This window comes from Ptychodera flava, chromosome 13 (assembly GCF_041260155.1).
Source record: "Ptychodera flava strain L36383 chromosome 13, AS_Pfla_20210202, whole genome shotgun sequence".
Lineage (NCBI taxonomy): Eukaryota > Metazoa > Hemichordata > Enteropneusta > Ptychoderidae > Ptychodera > Ptychodera flava.
The window spans coordinates 35,139,273-35,163,816 of record NC_091940.1 but is presented as its reverse complement, the minus strand read 5'-3'; the positions used below and the strand labels follow the sequence as shown (position 1 = coordinate 35,163,816).

The 24,544-nt window shown below is 36.7% G+C and overlaps 1 protein-coding gene across 1 annotated transcript; it reads right to left on the bottom strand.

The window, feature by feature from the left end:
• Nucleotides 1–1,339: 1,339 nt before the first annotated feature.
• On the bottom strand, nt 1,340–23,142 carry LOC139148274 (transcription initiation factor TFIID subunit 4-like). Its single transcript, XM_070719624.1, has 10 exons — nt 21,846–23,142; nt 11,054–11,596; nt 9,769–9,858; nt 7,410–7,849; nt 6,755–6,924; nt 6,200–6,330; nt 5,279–5,404; nt 4,100–4,288; nt 3,330–3,386; nt 1,340–3,084 (listed from the first exon to the last, which is right to left on the bottom strand). Exons 1-10 carry the CDS (start codon nt 23,127–23,129, stop codon nt 2,980–2,982), a joined length of 3,135 nt encoding a protein of 1,044 aa, XP_070575725.1. The 5' UTR covers nt 23,130–23,142; the 3' UTR covers nt 1,340–2,979.
• Nucleotides 23,143–24,544: the final 1,402 nt, after the last annotated feature.

Below are 24,544 nucleotides of genomic sequence, written 5' to 3'. Positions count from 1 at the left end.
TTCCAGTACAAATAAACATTTCATATTTATTTCATTCTGCATTTACTGCAGAAATATTTTCTGCCTCTTGCAAATATTAAATTACAAGCTAATACTTTATTATTAATTAGTACATACAATTTTTTTGTGTTTGATATGGTACAACATGATTGCTTTTTGTCTTTTTTTATAGTACTTGGCTTGCATTTTTGTCTAGAAGAGTGCAAAATACTAGTATCCCCTCTTTCATGACTTTGTGCACCCCTATCCCATCCAAAAATAAAAACAACCATACTATATTATGTACAAGAGATTGGCTTCAATATGGATACTCTTAGGGGTGACAGGTTTGCTGAGAGGGGGTTTCGGCAAACACAAATACCTAAGAACATTGCATGACGATTGGACAAAAGGGATAATTCAAAAATAATTTTTCAAGTGTATGAAGCAAAATGTGGAGTTTTTGTTTTTTTTGGTTTTTGTTAATTTTTTTTGTTATTTTAGCTTTTTCAATACACACACTGCCTGATGTTTGGTCTAATTAGCTACATTAATGCACCAGTTGATTTCTGAGATGGTAGTCACTCCTCCAGAATTGGTCACTCATGCAATGCATCCCACTCATTATCAACCACAACTCATTATTACTTGCAAACGTTTCCCACTTTTCTCGGCAAACTTTGCTTTCTACTTGTTTTCTTTACTTTTCATTTTTCTCGTGATGAGAAGACAGTCATCGTCTTTGTTTGAACAAAAAAGTCCCAAGTTTGTCTGACAACACTATGAATATAGACGCTACCAAAATCTAGAACTTGAGATGCAAGTAAAATTTTGGTGGCAGTAAAATTTTCAATATTCATGTCTAATACATGCTCAGAAATTTATGTATACTTGAAAAGTCAAAATCTTCCTGAGCAAGTGTCATCTTCACATCACGAGAAAGATACTGCTTTCAGCAGCTTTCCCAAAACAAACTGAAATCTGCAGCAAATCTCATTTCTGACACAACTTTTTTTCCAGATGAGGCAGTATTTGTTTCAAAAATAAGAGCTCTTCGATGGTATGTTCCAAATCTTACCAAACTTAATTTTCTGCTTTGCAGAACATCGTCTGATACACGTTTGTCTTTGTAAGAATTCAAATTAACAAAGTACTCATCACAGAGGTTTGTTCAAATAGGACAAATGGTCATTCATCTATTTATTAATTTTTTTCATTTTTTGTGTGCATTTTGAAGGAGGAAACGCAAGAACATATTCATTCTGTGTCTGAAACTTTGCACTGGTTTTCACCTCTACTAAATTTCATGCAAACAGTGGACTATATTATGTATATTGCTGAAGTTCATTTAGGAAAAATATTCAGATTATGAAAAAGCTAGAAAAAATCTGACACAATTTATTTCATTTTGTATCATTTTGTATCAGAGGAGAGTTTGAAGAATTTGACGGCATCATTTTAAGCAAGACAAATGAACTGCAAGCATGTGTTGATGTGAAAGCCTACCCAAAACTTGAGGAAAGTCAGTCAACAGTGGTCATGGCAGTGAGGAATATTATTTTGGACTTCAAAAGTTCAGTTGCCAAAAGAAATCACAGCTGATTTTGGACACAAAATGCCTTTGCACTGGCAAGCTGACTTTGGAAATTTTGCAAAAGTATTCACATTGACTGGTGTACATCTACATTTAGCTATATTACCAGTTATGCATAACTTTATTTGTCGTGTTATTCCATCAAGGCCACTGTATGTACCTACTGACCATCTCCTCCGCCTCCCCCCCCTAATTTTTCTTGAATGACACGTAGCAAAGTAGATGGATTTATTTTGCATTTTTATCCAGGTACACTAGAGTTTTCCTCAAACAGCCCAGAGTTTCCTCCGATACAAAACAAACTCAGGATCTGTATTGATACTGTCTTTTTTGGATGCCACCATGGTGAGCATGTCTTTCGACGTTTTTGTACTAAAGCTGTTTCTACACACTAACAACATGCATGTACACTTAATTCTTTACATTTAGAAGAAAATGACAAAGACTTTTGAGAATTACTCATTTTAAAAAAGTTACTTTCAAGAAGATTCACTGAATCTGATCAAACTTAAAAGATTAAAACAATTAAACTGTACTCTTGGGAGAAGTTTTACTTCTATTAATTACCAAGTCCCAAGTCACCTAGTATGAATAACAATATCAGGTGTTTGACTAAACAGAAAGACAAAGAATATGAATTTTTAGGTACTGGTTGTAATTTTTACAAATATTAAACCTTTGAAACTATTACAACAGATAGTCTACATTCTTGTGAAAAAAAAAAATCCGACTGATGGGTTGGTTAAACGAGACATCGTAAAGAAAGAGTTGCATCTGTATAAGATGTACAGGTATTTGACACAAGCATACACACACTCTCAAACCAACACACTGAAGTAAACATGCACACACGCATATCGTTTCAACATTGCGAGTGACTTACACCCCAGAAATCTGGAAAATTGATAAAGGATCCCCTGACTCTTTGAGTATTTTGCTAACACTGCCAACTCACACACTAGAAAGCAGCATATTTCAAAATTAAACTTCTATACATACTATGTACAAACAGTCAACTTCAAAAAGACGCAATTTCTACAAACCCCCCTCCCCTTCTGCACTCCTCCCCCGTGTTCCACAGTATTATGGTACAAACTTAGCATTCTATGGCAGGGTCAGTCTATCCTAGACTGCAAAAATAGGGATAACCAGGGTAAATGATACTTTAAAAAGGAAGCTAAGTCTTATAAAATACTCCATATTTGTACACAAAGTATCAGAGTAGGAATAAGGGAATAAAAAAAGGGTGCTTTCTTAATTACATCTAAACGGACTTGACAGCATACATGATGTGGTCCTCTGTTTGTGTTTGCCTGGCTTAAAACTCCCGTAAAGATCTTTCGGTTTTTCCTCTTCTACTTTTTTTGCAATTCTTTGGTATTCCTTTGATTGTTTCTGCTGCAGCCTTATTTGAGGAAAGCCTTGTAGAGTAAAGCTGATTTCTTTGTCTCTCTCTCCTGCTCCATGAGGAAAATAAGGTCCCTGAGATTCACACGTTTCACTCGTTTCAGCTGAGAGAAAACAAAGCAAAGGGGAGTCAGAAAAATCAAATACTATCATGGTGTAACAACCAAAGAAGCTTACTATTTTTCAGGTCAGCCACCTTTCTTTTCTGATAAACGTTTCACTGATGCCCATATCTTTGCACAGTGATATCTATGTGATTTTGTCATGAAGAACGCACTTGATCAGTGGAACACGCCATTATTGGACAACAATGTTTGGAAGTCTGTAAGGTACATATCGGTATTCTTACCTGTGGTCTACTAGACATTGTTGATGTTGAAGACCCACTACCATTACCATTGCTACCCTGTGGAGGAAACATGACAAAAGTTGTAGGAAAACTGTTCTACAACAAGTCAAAAAGTGATGAACAAAAAACATGTTTACCTTGACCTACGAATTGTAAACAGGTGCCCCAGTATTTAGATGCCCCAAGTATTTGAAAGTTCATATTTTCAATCATGAACAACCCCTAATAATGCAGTGCATTTTTTATCTTGATATTCGCCTCAATTTGATTCAGACTGTCTTTTGTTACAATGGCTGAAAGTTTGAGAACTGGCTTGTGCAAACATGAGAATAACCAGATTTTGTACTTCTTCAGTTTTGGACATTAAAAAGCTGTTATATTACCAATTACCTGGACACAAACGGTCATTATCCATGACTTTTGACACAAACACTGACCAGTGGTCATAAACTCTGACCAAGTCAATGGACACAAAAAACTGACCAGAGGCTATGCATGCCATGACCTCTTTGACTGAAAAACACACTGACCTGTGGTCATAATGACCTGTTATTATGACTATATCACATGTATCATACAAGTTCTTCCATTGAGATTGGTCAGTAAACACGCCATGGGTACATGTCTTGACATAATTCCTCTCAAAATGTCAACCCTGCCACTACAGAGCAAAACCGTGGCAAACAAAATGATTTGGTGGTACAAACTTTTGAAGGGAAAAGTTAAAACTTAATGCTATTTATCATTCACTGCCAATACCAATGACTGACCTGTGTCATGGTTGATGATGAGCTGCCTGGTATTGGAGAGTCTAATTTCCTTTTCTTTCTTGGACCAATGGCTAACAGCGCTGTCTGGTTTGCGTCCCGCTTTCTCATTTGTTCCATTTCCATCATTTGCATTTCCTTGGCTCTCTGCTTCAACCTCAGCTGTTCAGGGTCTTCCTGTCTTGACCGACTCTGACAGGTGAAAAAAAATTTGACATCAATCAGAAAAACTGCTGAATAAGCATTTGTTCCAAGCTTTTCTTTTGTACAGAAAGAAATGCGTGATTTTATCAGAAACAATACTCTAGTGACACCATTTATTGAATACATTTTCTAAAATGGCTTCTCTCTAAAATGGCTTCTCTGACCAAGTCTTTTGTGAGAATTTAGAGAAATGACAAAAATCGTACATATCAAAATGGCATTTTGAGAAAATGACAATATTACAATTGCATTCTCAAGCATTGCTACGTGTAAATTGTTGGAATAAGCTACACAAAGCCATGGGTAGTCCTGTACGTGAAGACAATAAAGGACTATAGTCACAATGTCTGTGCATGTCTAACTCATGTCTCCTGGTTTATTTACAATAAATGTCTCTACAAACATTTGATTATAAAAAAGTGAGTCCAAACGGCCATAAAATTGAAATGTTGTACCCAGTGTATGATAGGCAACAAAATTTCTTGAAATTTGGAATTCTAGCCCATGTCATTTAGCACTTTGCTGATTTGTGCAATGTGACCATTGAGGGCAGTGTTCATGACTGTAGCTCTTTAGCTTTTCATTCATTTTAATACCCCTGTAAAGAGGTCAACCTTTTGCTAAGAAACCAGACATGTTGTATCAAATTTGGTGGTAAAAGGTAATCTATCAAATAAACTGAAACATGCAACTCAAACTTGAATGTGGTGAGATCTATTCTTTGATGAAACAAATTGAGAATGTAAAATTTCATGACACCACCAACATACAGGCACTGATTGTATATAGGGATGACAACTAAAACTATCAATTTGAATATTTGTAACAAACTTGTCAGTGGGGCCATTACAGTGAATTGTGGGTTGAGTTGATAGTTCTGGTTCAGCAGATGAACTTTGACCTCTTCTTGAAAAACACTGGTGGTATGAGCCTACATGCATTGTGGGTAATATATGAAGAGTGTTATGGAGTACTTACTTTGGCAGCTCGAAGTAACATTTCTCTCTCTTGCTCATCGTGCCGTTTCCGTTCAAGTGCATCTAGCTGTTCTAAGAATTTTAACTTTGATTTGACGTCTGACGTAACATCATACCTAGAATCATTCTGTGGTATGGACGATAGAGGGAGAAATGGATGAGTATTCATCAAATACAAACATGTAATGGGACATTTTTGTCACTCTGTTTATGAAGTGGCACAAAACTTTCAATGAAAGAGAAATAGTGAAGAGTTTCACAGATCACATGGAAGGGCATTAATGATATCAATGTAATCCATGTACATGTGTGTTAGAAAAACATTTTCCTTTTTATATAATCTTTTAAGCATGCTATTTTAATAATTTTAACATGTTACTTTAATATTAACAGACAATATTTGGCTTCAAAATTACTGTATGTGCAGACTGAGCAAGAACGATAGAAAGCAATGATATTTTTGGAGAACTTTCAAATTAAATGGCTAGGAGAATTTCTGGTTCACAAGACTGAATGTTTGTCACAGGTATTTTGCAAGAACAGCTAGGTTGTTTGAACTAATTTGAAAATGCCAGTGAGTGCATGACATCAGACATGAGTCAATTACACGGTGGTCAAATCATAGGACTACAAACAAAATGGTCAGATGAAATTTCAGTGATGACTTAAGTTTACAGGTGTAGATTGTACACAGGGGTTAACATGTCGACAACGTGTTACAATATCCGTATCAAATTCACTTTCAACAAAGGGTTCGAACGCATCAATGGAACACATAGCAGAAAAAATCTAACACTGAGAAGGAAATAGATTTTGAGGAAACACTTAACCATGAACACCCTTGGTTAAGAATGTACTGAAAATAATTGGTAAAGAGTTGCAGAAAGCTACACCCTTTCAGCTAAAGTTGCTGTGCACTTACTTTGTAAATTTCCATTCTATGTTGTGCTATTAGTGCTAGCTTTCCTATGAGGTTTTTCAGCCTTTCCTGTGTGGCATGTGACACCATGTTGCAGATTTCTGACGATGGTTCATCAAGACCATGCTTCTTGGCTGCAAACAGAGTGGCACATGTGAGAATATATAGTTTCATTACTCTAAAAGAGTGGTCTATGGAAACCAGAATAAGAGATACAATGATCGACTGCACAAATAGGTCATTGTTAGAATTACCACGTGCATCTCTTCAAGGAAAATGCCTTTAAAGTGTATTTCATAATGTTGCTCTGTCTTATAATAAAATAAAAAATGAAATATTCACATATATGTAGACAAAAATAAACTGGGAAGATTTTATGGGCTAAAAGTAAGGACGCTATGCAAAATATGAAAATAAAGTAAAACCTTTGAGCGCAAAAAAATTGCACGTTGGCATGATCCTGACTTCCCTGTCCAAAGATCAAATAGTCCCTCTGTAAAACTAGGTCAATCTTCAATGTCATTGTCATACTTTGAGCTGAATATCAAGATAACTTACCAATTTCAGCTAATTTTCTTTGTAATGGCGACATATGAAGGAATTGTTCATCTTTGCACGACCGCACTTGAGTGCCAATGAACTCTGCATTTGTGGCTAGGATACGAGCACTCTCTTCTGAGAGATTGACACCAGCCATTGATGCTACATCATTGATATCATCATCGTCCCTGCAAAATTATTACCATGGATATTTATCATCAGTGATTGGAAACAGCCAAACATTCCTGTATGATCTGTTAAGTAGTCGCATCATGCAAATAAATAGATGACAGCAACTGCATTTGAATGGAGATAACATCCTTGTCAGATTTTAACTTGTTTTGCAAAAAATACCAACAAATATAATTACCACATCAAATTCAGCAGACGACAGATGGGAATACATGCTGTAGTTGCATTATGCCATTGGCAACATGCATCAATAGTTTGCCTACGAAGTCACAAGCTATTTTAGTCAAATCAGGAACTTAGGGAAATCTCTTCGTATCGGCCTTATTACTGTTACATTTTATGCAAAAACTTCCTTGAGTCCATTGCATGAAAATCACAGACCCTAAGATCTGTGTGCAATTTAGCATAGAGGGCACACTACACCCGTCACACGCTGTCGCATAAATTACATGATGCTATCTATCCGAAAAACACAACATACCTAAACGTTGATGAATATTTTGATTTATCCTTATGACTGGAAGGGGTGGAAGCCACTGTGGTTATTGCTGTGCGACCTTTGATTTGTTTGAGAGCTGTAAGCTGATTGGCAGTCGTCATGACACCTGATGTCGTCCCATGCTGAGACACCACGATATGCCTGATACCTGGCACCTGCGGTTTCACCTGCTGGTGTGCCTTGATCAGCTGGTCAGGCTGCAGTTTGATCTGCTGCACATGCTTCTGCTTCTGCAGCTGCTCGAACTGCTGCTGGGTGATGGTGACGGTCGCGGGCGCAGCGGTCGTGATGGCCCCCGATGAAACAGTTGTAACGGCCGGCCCTGTGACCATTGAGGTGGTGTTGATAGTTAAGAGATTCGGAGGCCGAAGTCCTTGAATCGGAGTTTTGTGAAGTGTCTGCCTAAGGAGAGGTAAACTCCTCTGCAAATGCACAATTGAAAGTACATTATTAGATAATTCAGGTTTTATCCCAACATCTACAACACGTAAGTGAAAAAAATACATTTTCCTTCACTTCTCGGTATTCCAACAACGGTATCTTACATTTGTTGTTCTGTTTCAAAAAACACATTTGTTCTACTTCTGAAATCTTGTCAAAATGCCTTGTGTTCAACATGTCAGCATAGACTGTATGTGGTTCATGCCTACTGCTGACGACTGAAGTTTATTTAGTCTGGATTAGAGCTCATGTGTTAGCAATAACACTGCCTGCAATACAGAATACAAAGAGGATGATACTTTTGTATTTCAATGTACTTTAGGAGGAACAATTCATAGGAACAGGTACTGGATTCCAAAGTAAAAAATGTTATAAACAATGTCAAATTTTGTCCCTTTCACCTGTATTGCCTGGCTTTTTTGTCTCAAAGTCAAGCTACATGCATGTGACTTGGACCAAGTTTGAGTCAGGAAGGTGAATGTTACATGTAAGAGAATTTCTATCTGATTTCTGTGGTCATCACCTGCTGACTTTGTTGAAAGGCGAGATGCAAATATTTGGCCAAAAAATCATGGTTGTGGAAAAAAGGGTTGCATGAAACACCTGTGAAGAAAAGTTGGGATTCAGCAGATGTGAACGTAACAGTATTTAAAGGTATAAAGTCACCTGTAATCTAAATATGCCCATATATGGTCAAAGGAGCGTTCATTGGTATTCAAAGTGCCCATGTGAGGGTGCTGTTTTAAAAGCGGCCACCCGCTTAAAATCAGTGATTGGTTAGATTTTCTCTTTCCATGGTAACTGTAGCAAAATTGGAACAGGTGACAGTATACCTTTAACTATCATGAACTAGCCTCAAGAACGATCTCAAGAACAATACGGTCTTGCTTTTATGGGGCCTGCAAAGTTTACTTTCTCCATTACATATGTTCTCTTAAGGTAAAGGGCGACGAATTCGGACGCGCACACGCTTTAGAACGTTTCTGCGCCGATTTAACTCCACCCTGCCGCAAATGGGTTATTTTGTAGCGCACGTATTTAACATCACCTGTCATTGTTGAAATTGCGCTTTTACCTAATTTTTGACCAGTCTCTCTAGAATACATGTGACCTATCACCTTGTCATATTTTGACCCCCTAGGAAGCTGGTTTTTATTCAATATGAGCGAAAAATTAACATTTCTCTCCCATTTACATGGCGCATATTACCCATTCACCTGGAGATATTGTAAAAAGTAGCGTGGTGACACCCTTTATTAAAAGTGTAAACTAAATGGTATTATGTCAGGATTTTATTCGCCAAGTTTGGTCAAAATGACACCATTCAAAGCGACAGGAAAAAAGTTCGAAAATTATGTAGTGATATAATTTCGATATCGTCATTTTGTAATCGATACTTATGTAAAAATATCTTTACAAACATCATGAAAACTATACATTCGATAGATATGGATCTTAAGTCTTGGTATTTATTAAAATTAACTCATTTGCTAAGCTTTTTATAATTGCTTTCTGTTGTTTAAGTGAATTATGTCATTGTTATTTATTTCTAACGACGCCATTTTAACGTCCGTTTCCATGGAAACGAGCGTGGTGACCCCCATTTTTTATTTTATTTTTGCACTTGCACAACTTCCAAGAATATTTGTGCAAAGTTTCAAGAAAATGACACCACAACTTAATTTTGACGTAATTCGTAGTACTTCACCATTACATATGTTCTCTTAGTGCCAGTCAAACAGCTACAGCTCCATAATCATTTACGGAGAATTTCTTGATACTCTGAGGATGGCAAATTCAGTTGGTGGTGATGCAAGAACCAACACTGAGAGTTGCAATTTTTGGTTCTCCAGCCAAGTGAGGTAGCGTCTCATGAAACAAAGAGAGGGACATCACTTACCTTAAGGAATGGTACTAAGTATGGCTGAGGTGATGATTTCAATTCTTTTTGTAACTGCAAGGTGAATTCTTCTGGTTGTATTTTATCATCCTACAAGACAAGACATCGATATATCAAATATATGGAGAGACACACACGGTATGAAGTAAATACATGTACATTCAAAGATCCTGCTAAAAGTGTCAGTGTGACATGAAGTAAATATGACTATCATACTGCCAAATCTGTTGCAAAATGGTCTGATTTTTCTTTGAAATGTAGGACAACATAGCTTTTGGAAGAAATGCATATATCATTTGTGAAGCCTGGAAAGGTTATCAAAAAACTTACTTATGTAAACAATATTTCTTTTTTTAATTTGCAAATGTCCTAATATTTCTTATTAGCCCAACAGTGGGTGTAGCCCAGACACTCATGCAGGCCCTTGCTGGCTATGTAGTGTAGCTTTATCCAACTGACTGTACATGCATCCTCAACTATTCAACATAGCATCATTTAGCTAAGTCTAACTATGCGCTGCATCAGGCTTGCTCCAAGTGTTTCACTTTGCTTGTCCCTTGCTGACACATAAGTACACAGAACAGAAGAGGGGATGTAAAAGAGTATAAGTTTAGCCCTGAACCAAGTAATGAAACATCAAATAATTCTGCAGATGTGCATAAAAATATTAGCAACTTACAACAGAACTAAAGACGTAAAGATTTGAAATAGAGAAAGTGTGCCCTCTATTGAACAACATTTGGTTGTTTTTACACTGCTATAATTGACCCAAAGCATAAGCTTGATAACGTTTAGCTGTTTAATCGGTCCTCGTGAAATAATTAAGGCTTACAATGAGCTGGATAAAACCAAGTTTGTTGTCTTTATTATGACTATTTAAAGGTAATTTATTGCATGCCTTCCTTAGGTTTCACTCACATGACTGTCATGACATTGTTCGACAGATTCTTTTCAACTGAGATGTTGAAAGTATAGAAAGGACATGAAGGTAGTGTGCAAAACTTGGATTGTAATTGTTGACCTGAAAATGGACGTGTGTTTTGTTGTACTTGACTAAACTGCTGTCTCAACATTAAACTTGAACGTTAGCCACAGCAGCTAATGATTTCACTTTGACCAGAGCCAGTTCTCTGTAAGTATTGCATGTAAAAACTTAATCTCTTGGACTGGTGGCGTGAATTGCTGCACTTTGGTCATATTTAAAAAACCCACACATTTTCAGTCAGTTCTCATTTCCAAGAATTAATTTTCATGTACCAAGGAACTCAAGGAGTCTGATACTTACTATAAGACTTTGTACAAGTTCTTTTACATTTTTTATCGTCTCTGGTGGTTGATTTGATGCTAGTTTTATAAGAGTTGTCAGGAAATTCCGACATTTTTTGACATTTTCCATTGCTGATTGCGACACTGGAATACTTTGTTGTGTTACTGGAACAGTTGTGCTTGCTGCGTTCACATTTGTAACTCCAGCAGCGGTCGCAGTAGCTGGCACGACATGCGCCACGGGACGACTACCGGTCATTGTCGTTGTGGCCACAGTCACACTTGTGGACGCAGCACCGTGGGTTGCACTCGCCATGGTGACAATTGGTGACGCCGTCGCGCTGGCACTGTGCGCTGACGCTGCAGACATGGCCTTCTGCACATGTTGTACACCTATGACAATTGGCGTGGCAGTCTGTATGTGCTGGGTAGTGGCTGACTGGGAGGTGGCGGTTTTCTGAACTGCTCCCTGTGGTACCACTGACTGGACAACTTGGGGCTGCCCTGTTGATTGCTGCACTGAAACCTGCTGGGGTTGCGCTGTCACGACTTGCGTTCCTGGCTGTATGTAAAAAATAAAAACATAGAGTCAGAGAATTAATATATCTTGGACACACTTTGTAGAATTATTATTCAGTGTTTATAATGATACAGAGGTTTATCTATACATGAACATAAGCAGCTACACACATGGTATATGTCTAAAGTGTAATTTTGTCTGCCATAGTGTTGATGCAATAGATGTACCTGAATCAGGAAATCAGCGTAGTACCGGTATATCAAGCATTTCTCAAATTTCTCATTACCTTCTATTCTTTATTGAAGATTTTATACAAAGCATAAAGTTTACGGGCACTTCTGCCACTACGACATGACACAGGCAAGAATAACATTGCCGTGGCACTGTTGTACATGTACATAGCATAACCAACTCATAGATTCTACAGTCTTGAAAGATGGCAGCAAAATTGCATAACCAAAACAGAATTCAATTTTTACAGAAGAGTTCTAATCACATATTGAGACTTACAAAGTGTAATTTTTTTGTTTTTCACAAATTTGACTTCACAAACATCATAATAGCTGTTGTACATATGCTTCACTGCAAACACAATTGGTATGTAGCTTTAGTGACATACATGTACATGTACATGTACAGTGTCCTTGAACATGTTTGGATAAGGTGAGATACATTACTTTGCAAAAATACTACTGTCGTTTTAAGACTTTTATTTCTTATTTAAAAATTCTGTGACGATTCTTATCCACATGAAATTGCTATTAGAAGTCAAAACAGACTAAACTTGCAAATGAGGTCAAGACAGCGTACATGTGATTAATAATCTGATGCTGTACTGAACAACCGGAACAAAATTAAAGGCCATATACTGTAATTTTTATTACTGATTGAATGGACAGTAAGAATTTATAAAAGACAGCACTAGTTCTTATTCCTGGGAACAAATAATGAAGAAATTTTGACTAACTAAAACAAATATGTTTGACCTTTAAACGATAAACAGGCACCTACAAGCAAACAGAGATAGGGAATACTGGAAAACCTTGACATTGAAAATAGTGACTGGATTTGTTCTATGTACGTATGTCTTTACTTTAAAGTGAATGGATTTCTAGAGGAAAATTATGTTAACACATGGCTGGCTCAGATAGGTAATGAAATTGGTGACTTTTGTTCAGGAGTAAATTTGGTGTGTTGCAGATCAGTCTTAAAACCCCACTACTTACATTAGATTCATTGATCTCATCCAGTGATACATTCAAATGCCCAGAAATGGCCAAAACTTTTATCCATTGCACTGAATTTGCAAGAACAGCTTTAATACTACAAGGGAATAGCAAGTGTTCACCAGAGTCGGCCATTTTGACCTTGAAAGGTCACAGGTCAGAGGTTACTACACACAAAAGTAAGCCTCGCGTGCATCTATAGTTTAATAAATCCACTGAGTATACCCATCAAAGACTGTTTTCAACATGGGTATCTTCACCATTGCATGGAATTGGTAAAAGTAAAGAATGTACTGTATCTATGTGAATAGATCTGTCATAATTCATTGTATTGATCAGCTGCATAAACTGATGCAATATCAAGAAAGTGCCTCCATTTCTTCTGGCTTTAGCTTTGAAGCTGCACAAATGTTATATCAGAGAACAAACTTTACACATACATGTAGACTAACAGAAATAAAACATGTACATGTACAGTAACTCAACTGGCAAGACTCCTTTTGGTGATTCTTACTAACTGGAGAAATTTTCACTCTCACATGAAAGAAAATGTATGATACCGGTATTTTCAAAAGCAACATTTTGGCCTCTAGGGCACACTGTGAAAATTTACATCATACATTACAATTTTGGGGTTGTTAATGTACATATGTACATGTACATGTAGGGTGGTGAAAAAGTCTGTCAAAACATGTTATAATGACAATAAATCAACAGCTGTGCTGAACCGAAATCCCTCTAATATAACTGCAGCTTATACATGTACTGCAACATGAATAGAAAATATACTTCAGGCCAGAGCATAAAAATTGTTGTTCCAGGGATTTTTTCCCCTAAAATACAGGGGCAGTGAGAGATCTTTTCTGATGAACAAGCATTGTAACTGTTGACCTGGAGTCTAGATTTTACAAACTGTCCACAATAATAGAGGCATTGCATATACAGGCAGTGTTGACAGAACAAATTGTGAGCATTTCCACATGCTTCCAGAATAACACAAAAAACGTAAAAATATGCACTGATATGCACTTGAGTACAGTATTGTACTTTTCATGTCCTAAAAGGTAGGGCTAACATATGTGCTTTTTCATTTTACTTTGACCCCAAGTTCTTTACCACTGTGAAGACACATTACACATGGTCTTACAAGACTGTATTGTGATATGAGTAAGTTATATAGTCATCATCAAGTATCTACTCTCTTGTGCTCTGCTATAGAAACAGCAAGCTTTAAATGATACAGCGTTTGCGCTGTAATGAGTTGTCTCTGTTGGACTTGTACAGGCCATTGCTTATCATACGACAACATCATTATGGAATGCATGGTTACTTGGGAAAAGAGGCTGGGCTTAAATACATGTATATATTGCTTCTATTATATCGATATCCACAATTTCATTAAAAAAATATTTCGAAACTGGCTAGAAGCCATGATTCTTAGGAACAGTTTACATGCAATTATTTTTCCTGGCCATACATAATGTGCATGCATTGGAAGATACATGTTCATGAACATACATGTTCATGTACATTATGTAGCTCAAATGAAAAGAAGATACAACTTCCTGAATTTGCTCAACATGTCTAGTCACTTGGTAAAACCTCTCAACTTGCAAGTTGAACATTTCATGATAACTGAAACCACTTATAACCATCTATGACATGAGTACACACATATAACTGTAGATATAATCATATTTCCTAAAACATCAGAATTGTTTGCATGTTGCAGGCACAGGGTAGCCTATGCAAAACAATAAATAATTAAAAATACTGGTATTATTAAATAGAAAGTTAATAGAAAGTGGTCCATGATAGCTCAAATGGACAGATGAAACTAATATGTAAGGGCTATGCTATGAAAACAATCACAGTGCGACAATAACATGTCTAGAGCATAAATGATGTACTCTTTCTCTGTGCAATCAATCGCCACTTTTACGAGCCTTAATATCTTTCTGATGAAATCATGAGTGACATATTACGGGCCCTGTGTAAATGGATTCATATATCAACAGTTGTGTGGATAACTTACTGGCTGTGGTGATCATAGAAACTGACTGGCCGCTAGGCATGATTTCATCATGCTATGACGGAAATGTATCACTAAACAAACAATGCAGTATTTTGCAGACAGAGCTGTCTGGGCTGTTGAAGCATTGAGCAGGTCACAGCGTACTGTATCATATCCTACCAGCACAGTGTCTCATTATTCCGCTTCAATTTTTTTTGCAGGTTAAAAATTGTGCTAAATCTACTAAGTATACTCACTTAGGATGGGCAGAGATATTTACCATACTAGCTCACAGAGATGGCATAAGTTGGGACACATAACCTGCAAAGGGTTCCCATATCACTACATCACTTTTGAATATTTTGAATACATCTCTTGTTTGCACTCAATGTTTCCAGCTCTAAGAACTCTTCTAGTTCATTGCAGTTGTGAAATCTGCGACATCTGACAGCCTGACAAACATCTTTGTAAAGTTTACAGTTGGTTGAAACTTTGGATGTTGTTGAACTCTTTTTCAGTCATCTTTTGGAATTTCTTTGAGTCAGCCCTATTCCAATACATTCAACATGTACAATTATCCTGTAGGTCAGTCTGAAGCATCTTGAGTTGGCGGCGCCACCTTGGTTTAGCTTACAGGTAACACTGATAGTGTAGGCTGTCTCAAATGCCATGACTCTACAAATTCTCTAAATAATCTCTGATTGGTGGTGTTGTTGTTGATACTGATCAGGTTTTGTAATAACAGACACAAATGCTGCGTACTGATATTCATGAAGCTGAATTACCATAGAAAAATTGTTTGGTTTCATTGCTACTATACAAAACATGAAAGTGGTGCATATTACAGCAACATTTACCAAGCTATACAAAAGTTTCAAATCAAACAACATACATGTAGTTTAATTAATTAGCTAAATTAATTAATCTTCACGCAAGTGATTTGACTGAAACATTACGTTTCATATGGTGACACATACAAATCCAATATTCTGGTAAACATTTTATATCTTTTATCACACACCGTTCTGTAAAATGTATCAATTAGAATGGCAAAACACCGTTATCTTAGTTACAAACTAAACTAAACTACAATCAGACAATATTATTTGTACAAGGCTAGCAGCTACTACTAAATATCAAGGCGAAATTTTCCAGTGGTTTACATTCAGTGTGCTTTGTGAGTCAAATATCTGTTCACATTTTAGTCCCTAAATGATTTCATCATTAAGTACATTTACAATGTAAAGGTAAACATACACTGTACCTAATTATTTAATGGGGCGAGCACCAACAGTGGCAAAGGGAGCCCTGAAAGGTGTCCCTGTGTTTCCTCTGCCACTCTCAAATTCGTAAAATTACTAATTTTTCAGATGATTTACTAATATTTTTCATTGTTGATTCGTTAATATAAAAATGCAAGGAAGCAGCTAGTTGATTGAGAGCTGAAGGCCCACAAACCTCAAAATAGTTCTGTCTAAGCACATGTTGTACTTAATTTGAATTGGATTGAATGATATTCCGTATTGGAAAGGTTAAGTTTACTTATGAATTTCAAAATTTACGAAAAGTTTCAATACCCAATTTGTAAATTTACTAAAAAATTTCAGAAGCCAGAGGAAACCAGTGTCCACCATTATATTATTCACTATTTTATCATTATCATTAATATTATTTGGTGTTTTGGCCCACATTTTTATTTCTGATTGTGGAAATAAGGACCAACCATTCAGATCAAGAAAATGTGCAAGGTGATTATCTGGAAATGGTTATCATACTGAAGTGGTGGCACCCGCAGAGTTGTCCTCTCCATGCCTATAAACTCTGATCTACAGCATTGCACAAATGACCTTGGCAGACTAAGGTCAACAGAATGGCTTAGTGTACACACCAGCTAAACTGTTATCAGGAATAAAGCTACACACATATTTCCTTGTACTGCATTATACACAGGGCCAAATTCTTCTGTGAAAAATGCAAGATTTACAAAGAAGGCTCTCAAATACTGGTTCATGTAATTATCTTGTCTGAGAGGTTACATTGGTAGGTGTGTCTGTCATAGTTAGTCAAAAGTGAACACAACACTCTATCAAAACATGTGCCTTTTAATTAAAACATAATGTTCAACTTCTTTCTCAAGTTTGATTTGATTGATTTGCTATATAAATAATCAATGCATCTTATCCTATATTTGAACTATCAAAATTACAATCAAGGTCATTCAGTTGTTTTTTACTTGTATGGTATAATATTTTTGTACTGTTACAACAGTATGTGCACAGACAGTGTAAATTACGTAGAATTTCACAAGGTCAACTAAGGTTTAATTTGTGTACAGTTACCATAAATTGCAATACACATACATGTATCATTCACTACTAAGCCTATCTTTAAAAGACCTGACAAATGTTTGTGTACAATGAACATAACCCTTGACCCAAAGCATCTAATGTCTTTTGATTATATGAGTGGTGTCTTGTATCAAGAAGTAACCACGCACGCATGTACAGGAGTATAGCTATTGAGTAATGCTAGACGCAGGTACTCACATCTGTACACATACAAATGTTTGTATCATTATAATGAAATACACTTATCCACATTCAGCAATGTATACAGCCCAATATATGTAAACGTACAGTATGTGTACATACCATATGCCTTATTGTTGGTCAAACATATCAGTTATCATGAAAGTAATTTGTTAGGGTCACTGAGTTTTTTGGTATTATTTGGAGGTAATCAGTGTGGAAGATATTTGTTGCCATGATTGACATACATTGGAAGACAAATGCAGTCATGAACGGCATTTTGAAGAGTTAAGTCACTGGCAGTGTGATGACTGGCTCATCTTATTAATTTCTGCAGCATGATGTACAATGTTATTGTTATATACATGTACCATAGGAATCATATAAATTGACTGATCATTATTCTCAAAAGAGGTTGCAATAACCGTGGCTCCATACTAAATTTAGTGAAGTATCAGTGTTTTTGCCAAGATTTGGTCACAGACATGTATAGGTCAATGGTCTGGCAAGCTACAAGCAGGTACCAAATTTTCTGTCCTCTGATGCATATAACCAAGAGGAATCTATTGCATCATACATGTTACTGGGAAGCCTTGGTTGAATTTGTCAGGGTGCCACCGTTAACTGAAACAATCACAGATCATGCTATCTTTATCAAGTTCCATTTTACTTGATAAGTCATCCCTTCGATGCCCATCAAGAGTTTGACTTTGGCAGTTATTTTGAACTTGAATTCCTCTATCTCTAGAGATGACATAGGGACATAGAAACGAAATTCACCTTCAAACATGCAGGAACATTTCTCATCTTTTTGCTTGTAACAAATGCCGCACTGAAATAATACCGTATGTAAAATCACTGAGACACAGGCGATGTGGAATTTCTGCGCGATTAACAATCAGACTGAGGTTTTACATGTGAAGCCAATGTATTGTTATCAGAATAGGGTGAGATGAGGTGATACAATTGTGATAAAGCACTGACATACCCTGAAACAATGACAACACATGATGAAAATAGCGCAGAAATATTGGTAGTTTTCTGCTTTTCAAGGTACTCCTGGTGATATTTCTATACACAGTCTGGTAAAGTCATCAATGAAAATCTGTACAAAGACAATACACGGAAATGCATGCTACAAGAGAAACAAGCATAAACAGCTGTACAAAATTGATTTATCTGGAACACAGATCACTTATTTCAAATGTTTACAGGTACCTATCTTGGAGTATCACTTTGATGGTAATATACTGGGATGCAATTCTTTGTATCAAACATGACCTTTTTGTCTTCATGCAGAAGTAACTGCACCACGTTCCAAGAAAAATCAACTACACTGCACCTGGGTAAAATCCCTTTCTGGAGAACTGAAGGACCCCACGATCAGTAACAGGGAATTCAACAATATTCAAAATAGATGGAAAATGTCATAGATCAGGACTGACAAAGAAGAGTGTGTATAGATGGGGTATAAATGTACATGTAGCCCTTCATGTTAATGGGTCATTTTTAGCGCAAGGAGCTAGCTAAATTAGTGAACAACACATAAATTTATCTAATGTTTAGTGAAAATGAGCACAATAAGCTGTAATTCATTGTTTTGTATTTTTCATGTAAAACTGTGTGTCTACATTTTATGTTTTTGACTAGGCAACCTCAAAATAAATACAACAAGTCTGCTGCAAGGTGCTTTTCTCAGCCCCAATCTTTCATTTGAAGTTCTTCCCATACATGTATACTGTACACGGTTCCATACATTCAAAAACATAAATCAAAATTTGTTGGTTGATACTGTAGATGTAGCTTATCACTCAATGGCTTCAGTGTATTTTTCTTTTATGCATGCTTATTCAAAGGAGAAAGTTTGAGTGTTTATCTGCCCTAATTGTCAACTCACACCACAAGACTAATTTAATACTTTAGATGGAGTAAAAATCAACTTCATAAGATATTGCATGTTGTACTATCAGTGAGTAAGAATGTATATTTACACCTGACATACAGAATCCTTTGTTGACCTCAACTCAAAGGTCATACCATAGGCTCTATCAGGTCAAATTGTTGATTTCATAATGGAGACAATCTTAAATTTTAAGTTGCGAGAACAGAAGTGACTGCACACAGTGATAACAGAAAATGATTCCAAGTTTACTCTAGAGGTTACAATAACACAAGTACTTATTTACCTCTTTCTAAAATAGAAAGTTTACTACCATTTTGAATGAAGTGCACTAGCAAAACAATGATAAGGTTCGGCAATAGCTGTGTGTAAAAGGCGCTAATAAACCATCGGCAGTTTATCTTTTATCAAAGCAAAGCCGACAAAAGAGCACTAGGACTTTTGGACTAGTTTCCATTGCTGCTTGATTGTGTTTACACACATAGAGCAGCTCAGCAGTAGGTCTATTGATACCGATACCCCTGTTTGCTCTCTGACACAAATCCAGCAGTTGCATGGTTTCAGTAAATAAGGAAACAACAAAATAAAGTCACTGGCCCATCCTTTCAGGTTAAACACAAACAGATTAAACCACTCTTGAAATTTTCTTTTCCTTGACAAAAATAATTAAACTACTTTATCCAATGGTAAAATATTACAGAATAATTCACAGATTGTAAATTACTTGGTGTACAATACGCATGTGAATTTCATTTTTCAGAAAAATTTTGGGCACTTTCAATAAAAGTGTACAAACTTCCTGAAAAAATAAATTACACATTGAGGTTTATGCAAATCAGAGAGGAATATACACACTAAGCCTTAATCATTTTTGTTCACAAGTGGTTAGGTTGTTGACGTGATATGTAAACATGCCATTGAAATGTGAGAAACATATTGATAAAATAAAAAAAAAATATTGGTTTGTGAGAACATGGTTAATTGTACTCGATTTTCAATTTTACAAATTTAATTGACTTTGAATGTTGAATTTAAAATGTGTAAGTGGATAATAATTGATGAGGATCTTATCAGTTCTGTACCATTAACATATGCTTTTTACAATCAAATAAAGGAAACTTTAAGTTGAATTGTCACTGAAGTCATCCATCTTTACAAGCACAACGTAAAATGAAACAGTAATTGATTGTTGATCCAATCCATGTCCTGTCTTCACTTAAGAAAATCAATGATATAATGAAACACACATGCTTAACCTCAAAACAATGTCAACCCTGTTACATTTGATTGATGTTCTGAAAATTCAGTGGTCAAAACATAGGATGGAGAGAAAAGTAAATGGTAAGTTTATATTTGATTCCATCATACTTGTAATACTATGAATCTAAAAATTATAAAATCAACAGATTTTCCTACATCCATGTAGGAAATTCCTCTCTGAACTGAAAACCTACAATCTTTGTAAAACATGGCAAACTTAACATAGTAAACCACTCATAAAATTGAATAACTTTTAGAGCTGCCAAGGCAAATACCAAGTGATTCTTCAATTCCTTTTATTGTATAGATGAGTGACCAGTGCCCAGATTAATAAAACATGACTGCTGTGTGAATTGTGATTATATTGAAGAGGTTCATCAATGTAATTCAGACAAAGATAATTATTGTAATATAATTTATCTTTACACTTTTACAAATTATTTCAAGAACTATGTAAATCACACACATTTACAAATCCTATGGTAACCTGTAAGGCGGATGGGATAACAATAGCTTGTCTTTTCTTATACGGGCAGAAAAATAGTGACTTGTAATCCTTGCATTGCACATATGTGCATGAAAGAACATTGCCCTGGGGACAAATGAGCTTGTATGTAATCACATCCATGAATAGAATTCCTTTCTGACCTGAAAACAACCTACAATGTTTGCAAAACATGGCAAGTTTGACATTTGTAAACCACTTATAAAATGTATCTCGTAGAGCTGCCAGGGAAATACCAAGTGATTTCTACAGTTTCTTTTATTTTATGGATCAGTGGTCAGAGATTAAAAAACATGACAGTTGTGTGAATTGTGATTTAATTTTGATGAGGTTCATCAATGTAATCTAGACAGCTCCAACATTCACAAGCAACTGTTACATTTGGTAGATTTTGCAATAGCAGAAAACTTTTGATTTTGAAACCATTCACCTCTTCAATGCGGGACAGGGTTTAGAAAAAGCTGAAATCAGACAAGATATTTTAAATCACACTAGTACACGACTGACATGTTCATATGGAAAACATTCCCACAATGAAAATACTGCATCTATTACAAAAATCATGCTGTCAGGGTCATTACTTGCGATATCACTTACAGCATAGACAGTAGAGGGGGAATTCTATGCTTAAAGTGATATGATGCATCTCTGACCAAGGCATCTAGAGGCATCTTAAATTTAAATAACCTGTAAGTTTTGAATCTTTTGAAATGTTGAGCTACAGTAAAATGTAAAATGCATGTCAATAATTCAGATTGATGGTTCAATATACATCTGCCATGAGTCTTCTGAAAGATGGGGCTGTAAATAAATGAATAAGCTGCAACAGAAATACAAAAAACACCGTTTTTATCTTACCTGTACTGTGGTAAACCGGTATGTTGCCGGACTGGTAACATTTGGCCTAGGCTGCAGGGCCCCAGCAACTGCTGCATTTGGAATTAACTGTACACCTCCACCTTCCTGCTTGACAAGAACCATACCCTGTGGTAAATTCATTCCGGGTGGAACAGTAACTCCTGCAGGACGTGGGGCAATTGCTTGGGGTACAGCCGCAATCCTGATGGGAGTCGAGACGACTCGCGGTGCCAGTTTTTGCTGCATTTGTGGATGTGTTGTTGTTATTACACGTGTTGTACTTCCTGATAGAGCAGTTGATGGCAATGTAATTGTACCTTGGCCGCCTACATTTACAGTCACATACTGTGGACTGTTACTGACTGTGCTTTTAACAGCGGTCATTGTACTTTGAGGCACTGCAATAGTTTGCTGTGTCTGAACTTTAGGTTCTTGTTTGATAATAACATGCTGGGGTATACTTTGTTGGGGCTTTGTAACACTGTTTTGTTGAGCCTGAGCAAGTTGTTCCCGTACAGTTAATTTTCCAGGTGTAGAAATTTTTGTGTTCAAGGAATGAGCACTAGTCGTAGGCACAGTTGTTGATACATTTGTCTGAATACCTTGTGTAGTTACTATACGTAACACAGTTGGAGTGGAAGAAGTATTGACATTAGTGGTACTCGCCATAACAGTTCCCGGGGCGTTGACGTTACTAACTACTGTTCTGGCACCAATAACCGGCGTTGTTGATGGCATGGTAACACTTTTTGTGACATTCTGGAGAAGGTTTACATTGGCTAGATTCTGTGTGGCCAGTACCTGTCTTCCAGAAGCAGTGGGTAAAGTTATTATCCGAACACACGTAGTTGGCGTTGCTGTACTCACTTGTGCTTGAGGTTTTGTTGTTGGAGTTGCTACAGCTGTTGGTGTAGCGCCAACCGATGACACTACAACTGAATTAATAGTCACTGGTTGGGTACTTGCACTATTTTTTGCTTGATCAACAGCATTTAAGGGAGAGTTCGACAATGAGTTACTATTACCGTTTGTGCCAGGTTTTTGTGCTTGCTGTGCCGATTTTGACTGTAGTACATTCGTTGTAGAAATCGTTGCACTACCTACGTGATTGTTGCCCACAGAATTCGTTGAAACTTGGCCTGGTTGCACACCGACCGTTTGTGATGCAAGGTGGGCCTCCAACGAGCCTACTAAGGCATTGACGGCACTTTCATCAATGTCTGAAGTGAAAATCTCTTCCAGCGATGAGTCCGCCGACGCCATCTTGAATCCGGATATGTGCATTACCACTATCTCTGCGCAGTCTCAGTGAGGAGAGGATCATGGGTAATTTTAAGTGCCCGCCCTCAAGGTCGACCGTTGAAAACGTTGTGGTTTATGTTACGATGGGCGTTCCACAGTACTGAGCTCATTGAACAGTACTGCAACTTTCTGAACATCAAAATGGAATGATTTACTTATACTGAACATATGTGTCCAATTGTGTTCTGCCCGTGTACAGCTTTCATTCAGTTATGAGGTTTTAACGTCGCGTCGCAACAGTTATTCTACATGTGGCACTATAGCACTGCACGGTATCTTGACCATTCCGTACTTAGCGCGATGGATAACAAACAAGTAGCCCTAAACAAACAAACAAACATCAGACAGACAAAAATATAGATAAGAAATATGTACATACAAAAAACTTACAAATAAATTTACTGGCTTAAGAAAGCTAGAAAAAATACGTGCAGCACAATTGTGAGACATCCAACCAACATGTGTAGAATTACTTTTCTGGTCGAAAATGTCCTTCTAGGAGAATATCATGACGGGATGCTCGCATCTTAAAACAGTACACTTTTTTGGGCTCTTTCTGCACTGATAATATGCAATCTAACGTAGTTATATCAGATATAATCAGACATTACATAACGCTTAGTCAACAACTTCAGATACCAATAGCTTGGCCGTACTACTTTATGCCAAGGTATTGTACAGTGAAGCGGCACAAACTCAATCTCGTGTAAACAACAGTATTATCATTTCAGGACATTGGAATTTGTTCCTACTTTTATTAATTTGGACTAACATATGGCTTGTAGTATATTTATAGGTCCTAATCTGTGAAAAATTAGGGTACAATGTTCAAAGAAGTTCAAGGCGAACGATTATCTGTATGAGTGAAGTGTGTAAGGCAAAATCTCTTCCCCGCACACTGGCTTTAATCGCTATCTCTAATCACATTTTGCAAACAGCTGACGAGATGGCAAATAACTTTAATTAGAAGCTCCATACCCGTTGAAAAGCCCATTTGCCGGGGTGAATATGCCTTGAAAGTGCACTGTTATTTAGATGGGAACGTCCCGTCATGTTGAAAGTGGGATCCTTTAATGGCCATGTGATTATGTAAGTCGATTGGAAGTTTCGCAATTCTGGTGTATATATAAATATATATTCGTCATATAGTTTTAGTTACTTTGTGTGTGTTTTCAAATTTGTTTTTATTTACAAGTTGTCCTTTGTAGTTACCCCTCTGTCTGTATGTATTATGTTTATTTATTTGTTAGTTTGTTAAAGCGTTTGTTATGCAGTCCGACGCCCCTGCGTAAAACGACAAAACTGATGTTGTTTGTTTGTGTTTTCACATTTAGTAGTATTGTGTTGAATTATTATCGGTAGTGATTTGATCTGACGAGAGTAACTCTGGCGATAGT

What these genes read in the sequence shown, in the direction of transcription:
- LOC139148274 (XM_070719624.1), bottom strand. Translation starts at nt 23,129, where the DNA reads ATGCACATATCCGGATTCAAGATGGCGTCGGCGGACTCATCGCTGGAA. An exon ending in AAATATTCATCAACGTTTAG is followed by an intron (nt 6,925 to 7,409) that starts GTATGTTGTGTT and finishes ATAATTTTGCAG; the next exon opens with GGACGATGATGATATCAATG. An exon ending in ATAGAATGGAAATTTACAAA is followed by an intron (nt 5,405 to 6,199) that starts GTAAGTGCACAG and finishes TCCATACCACAG; the next exon opens with AATGATTCTAGGTATGATGT.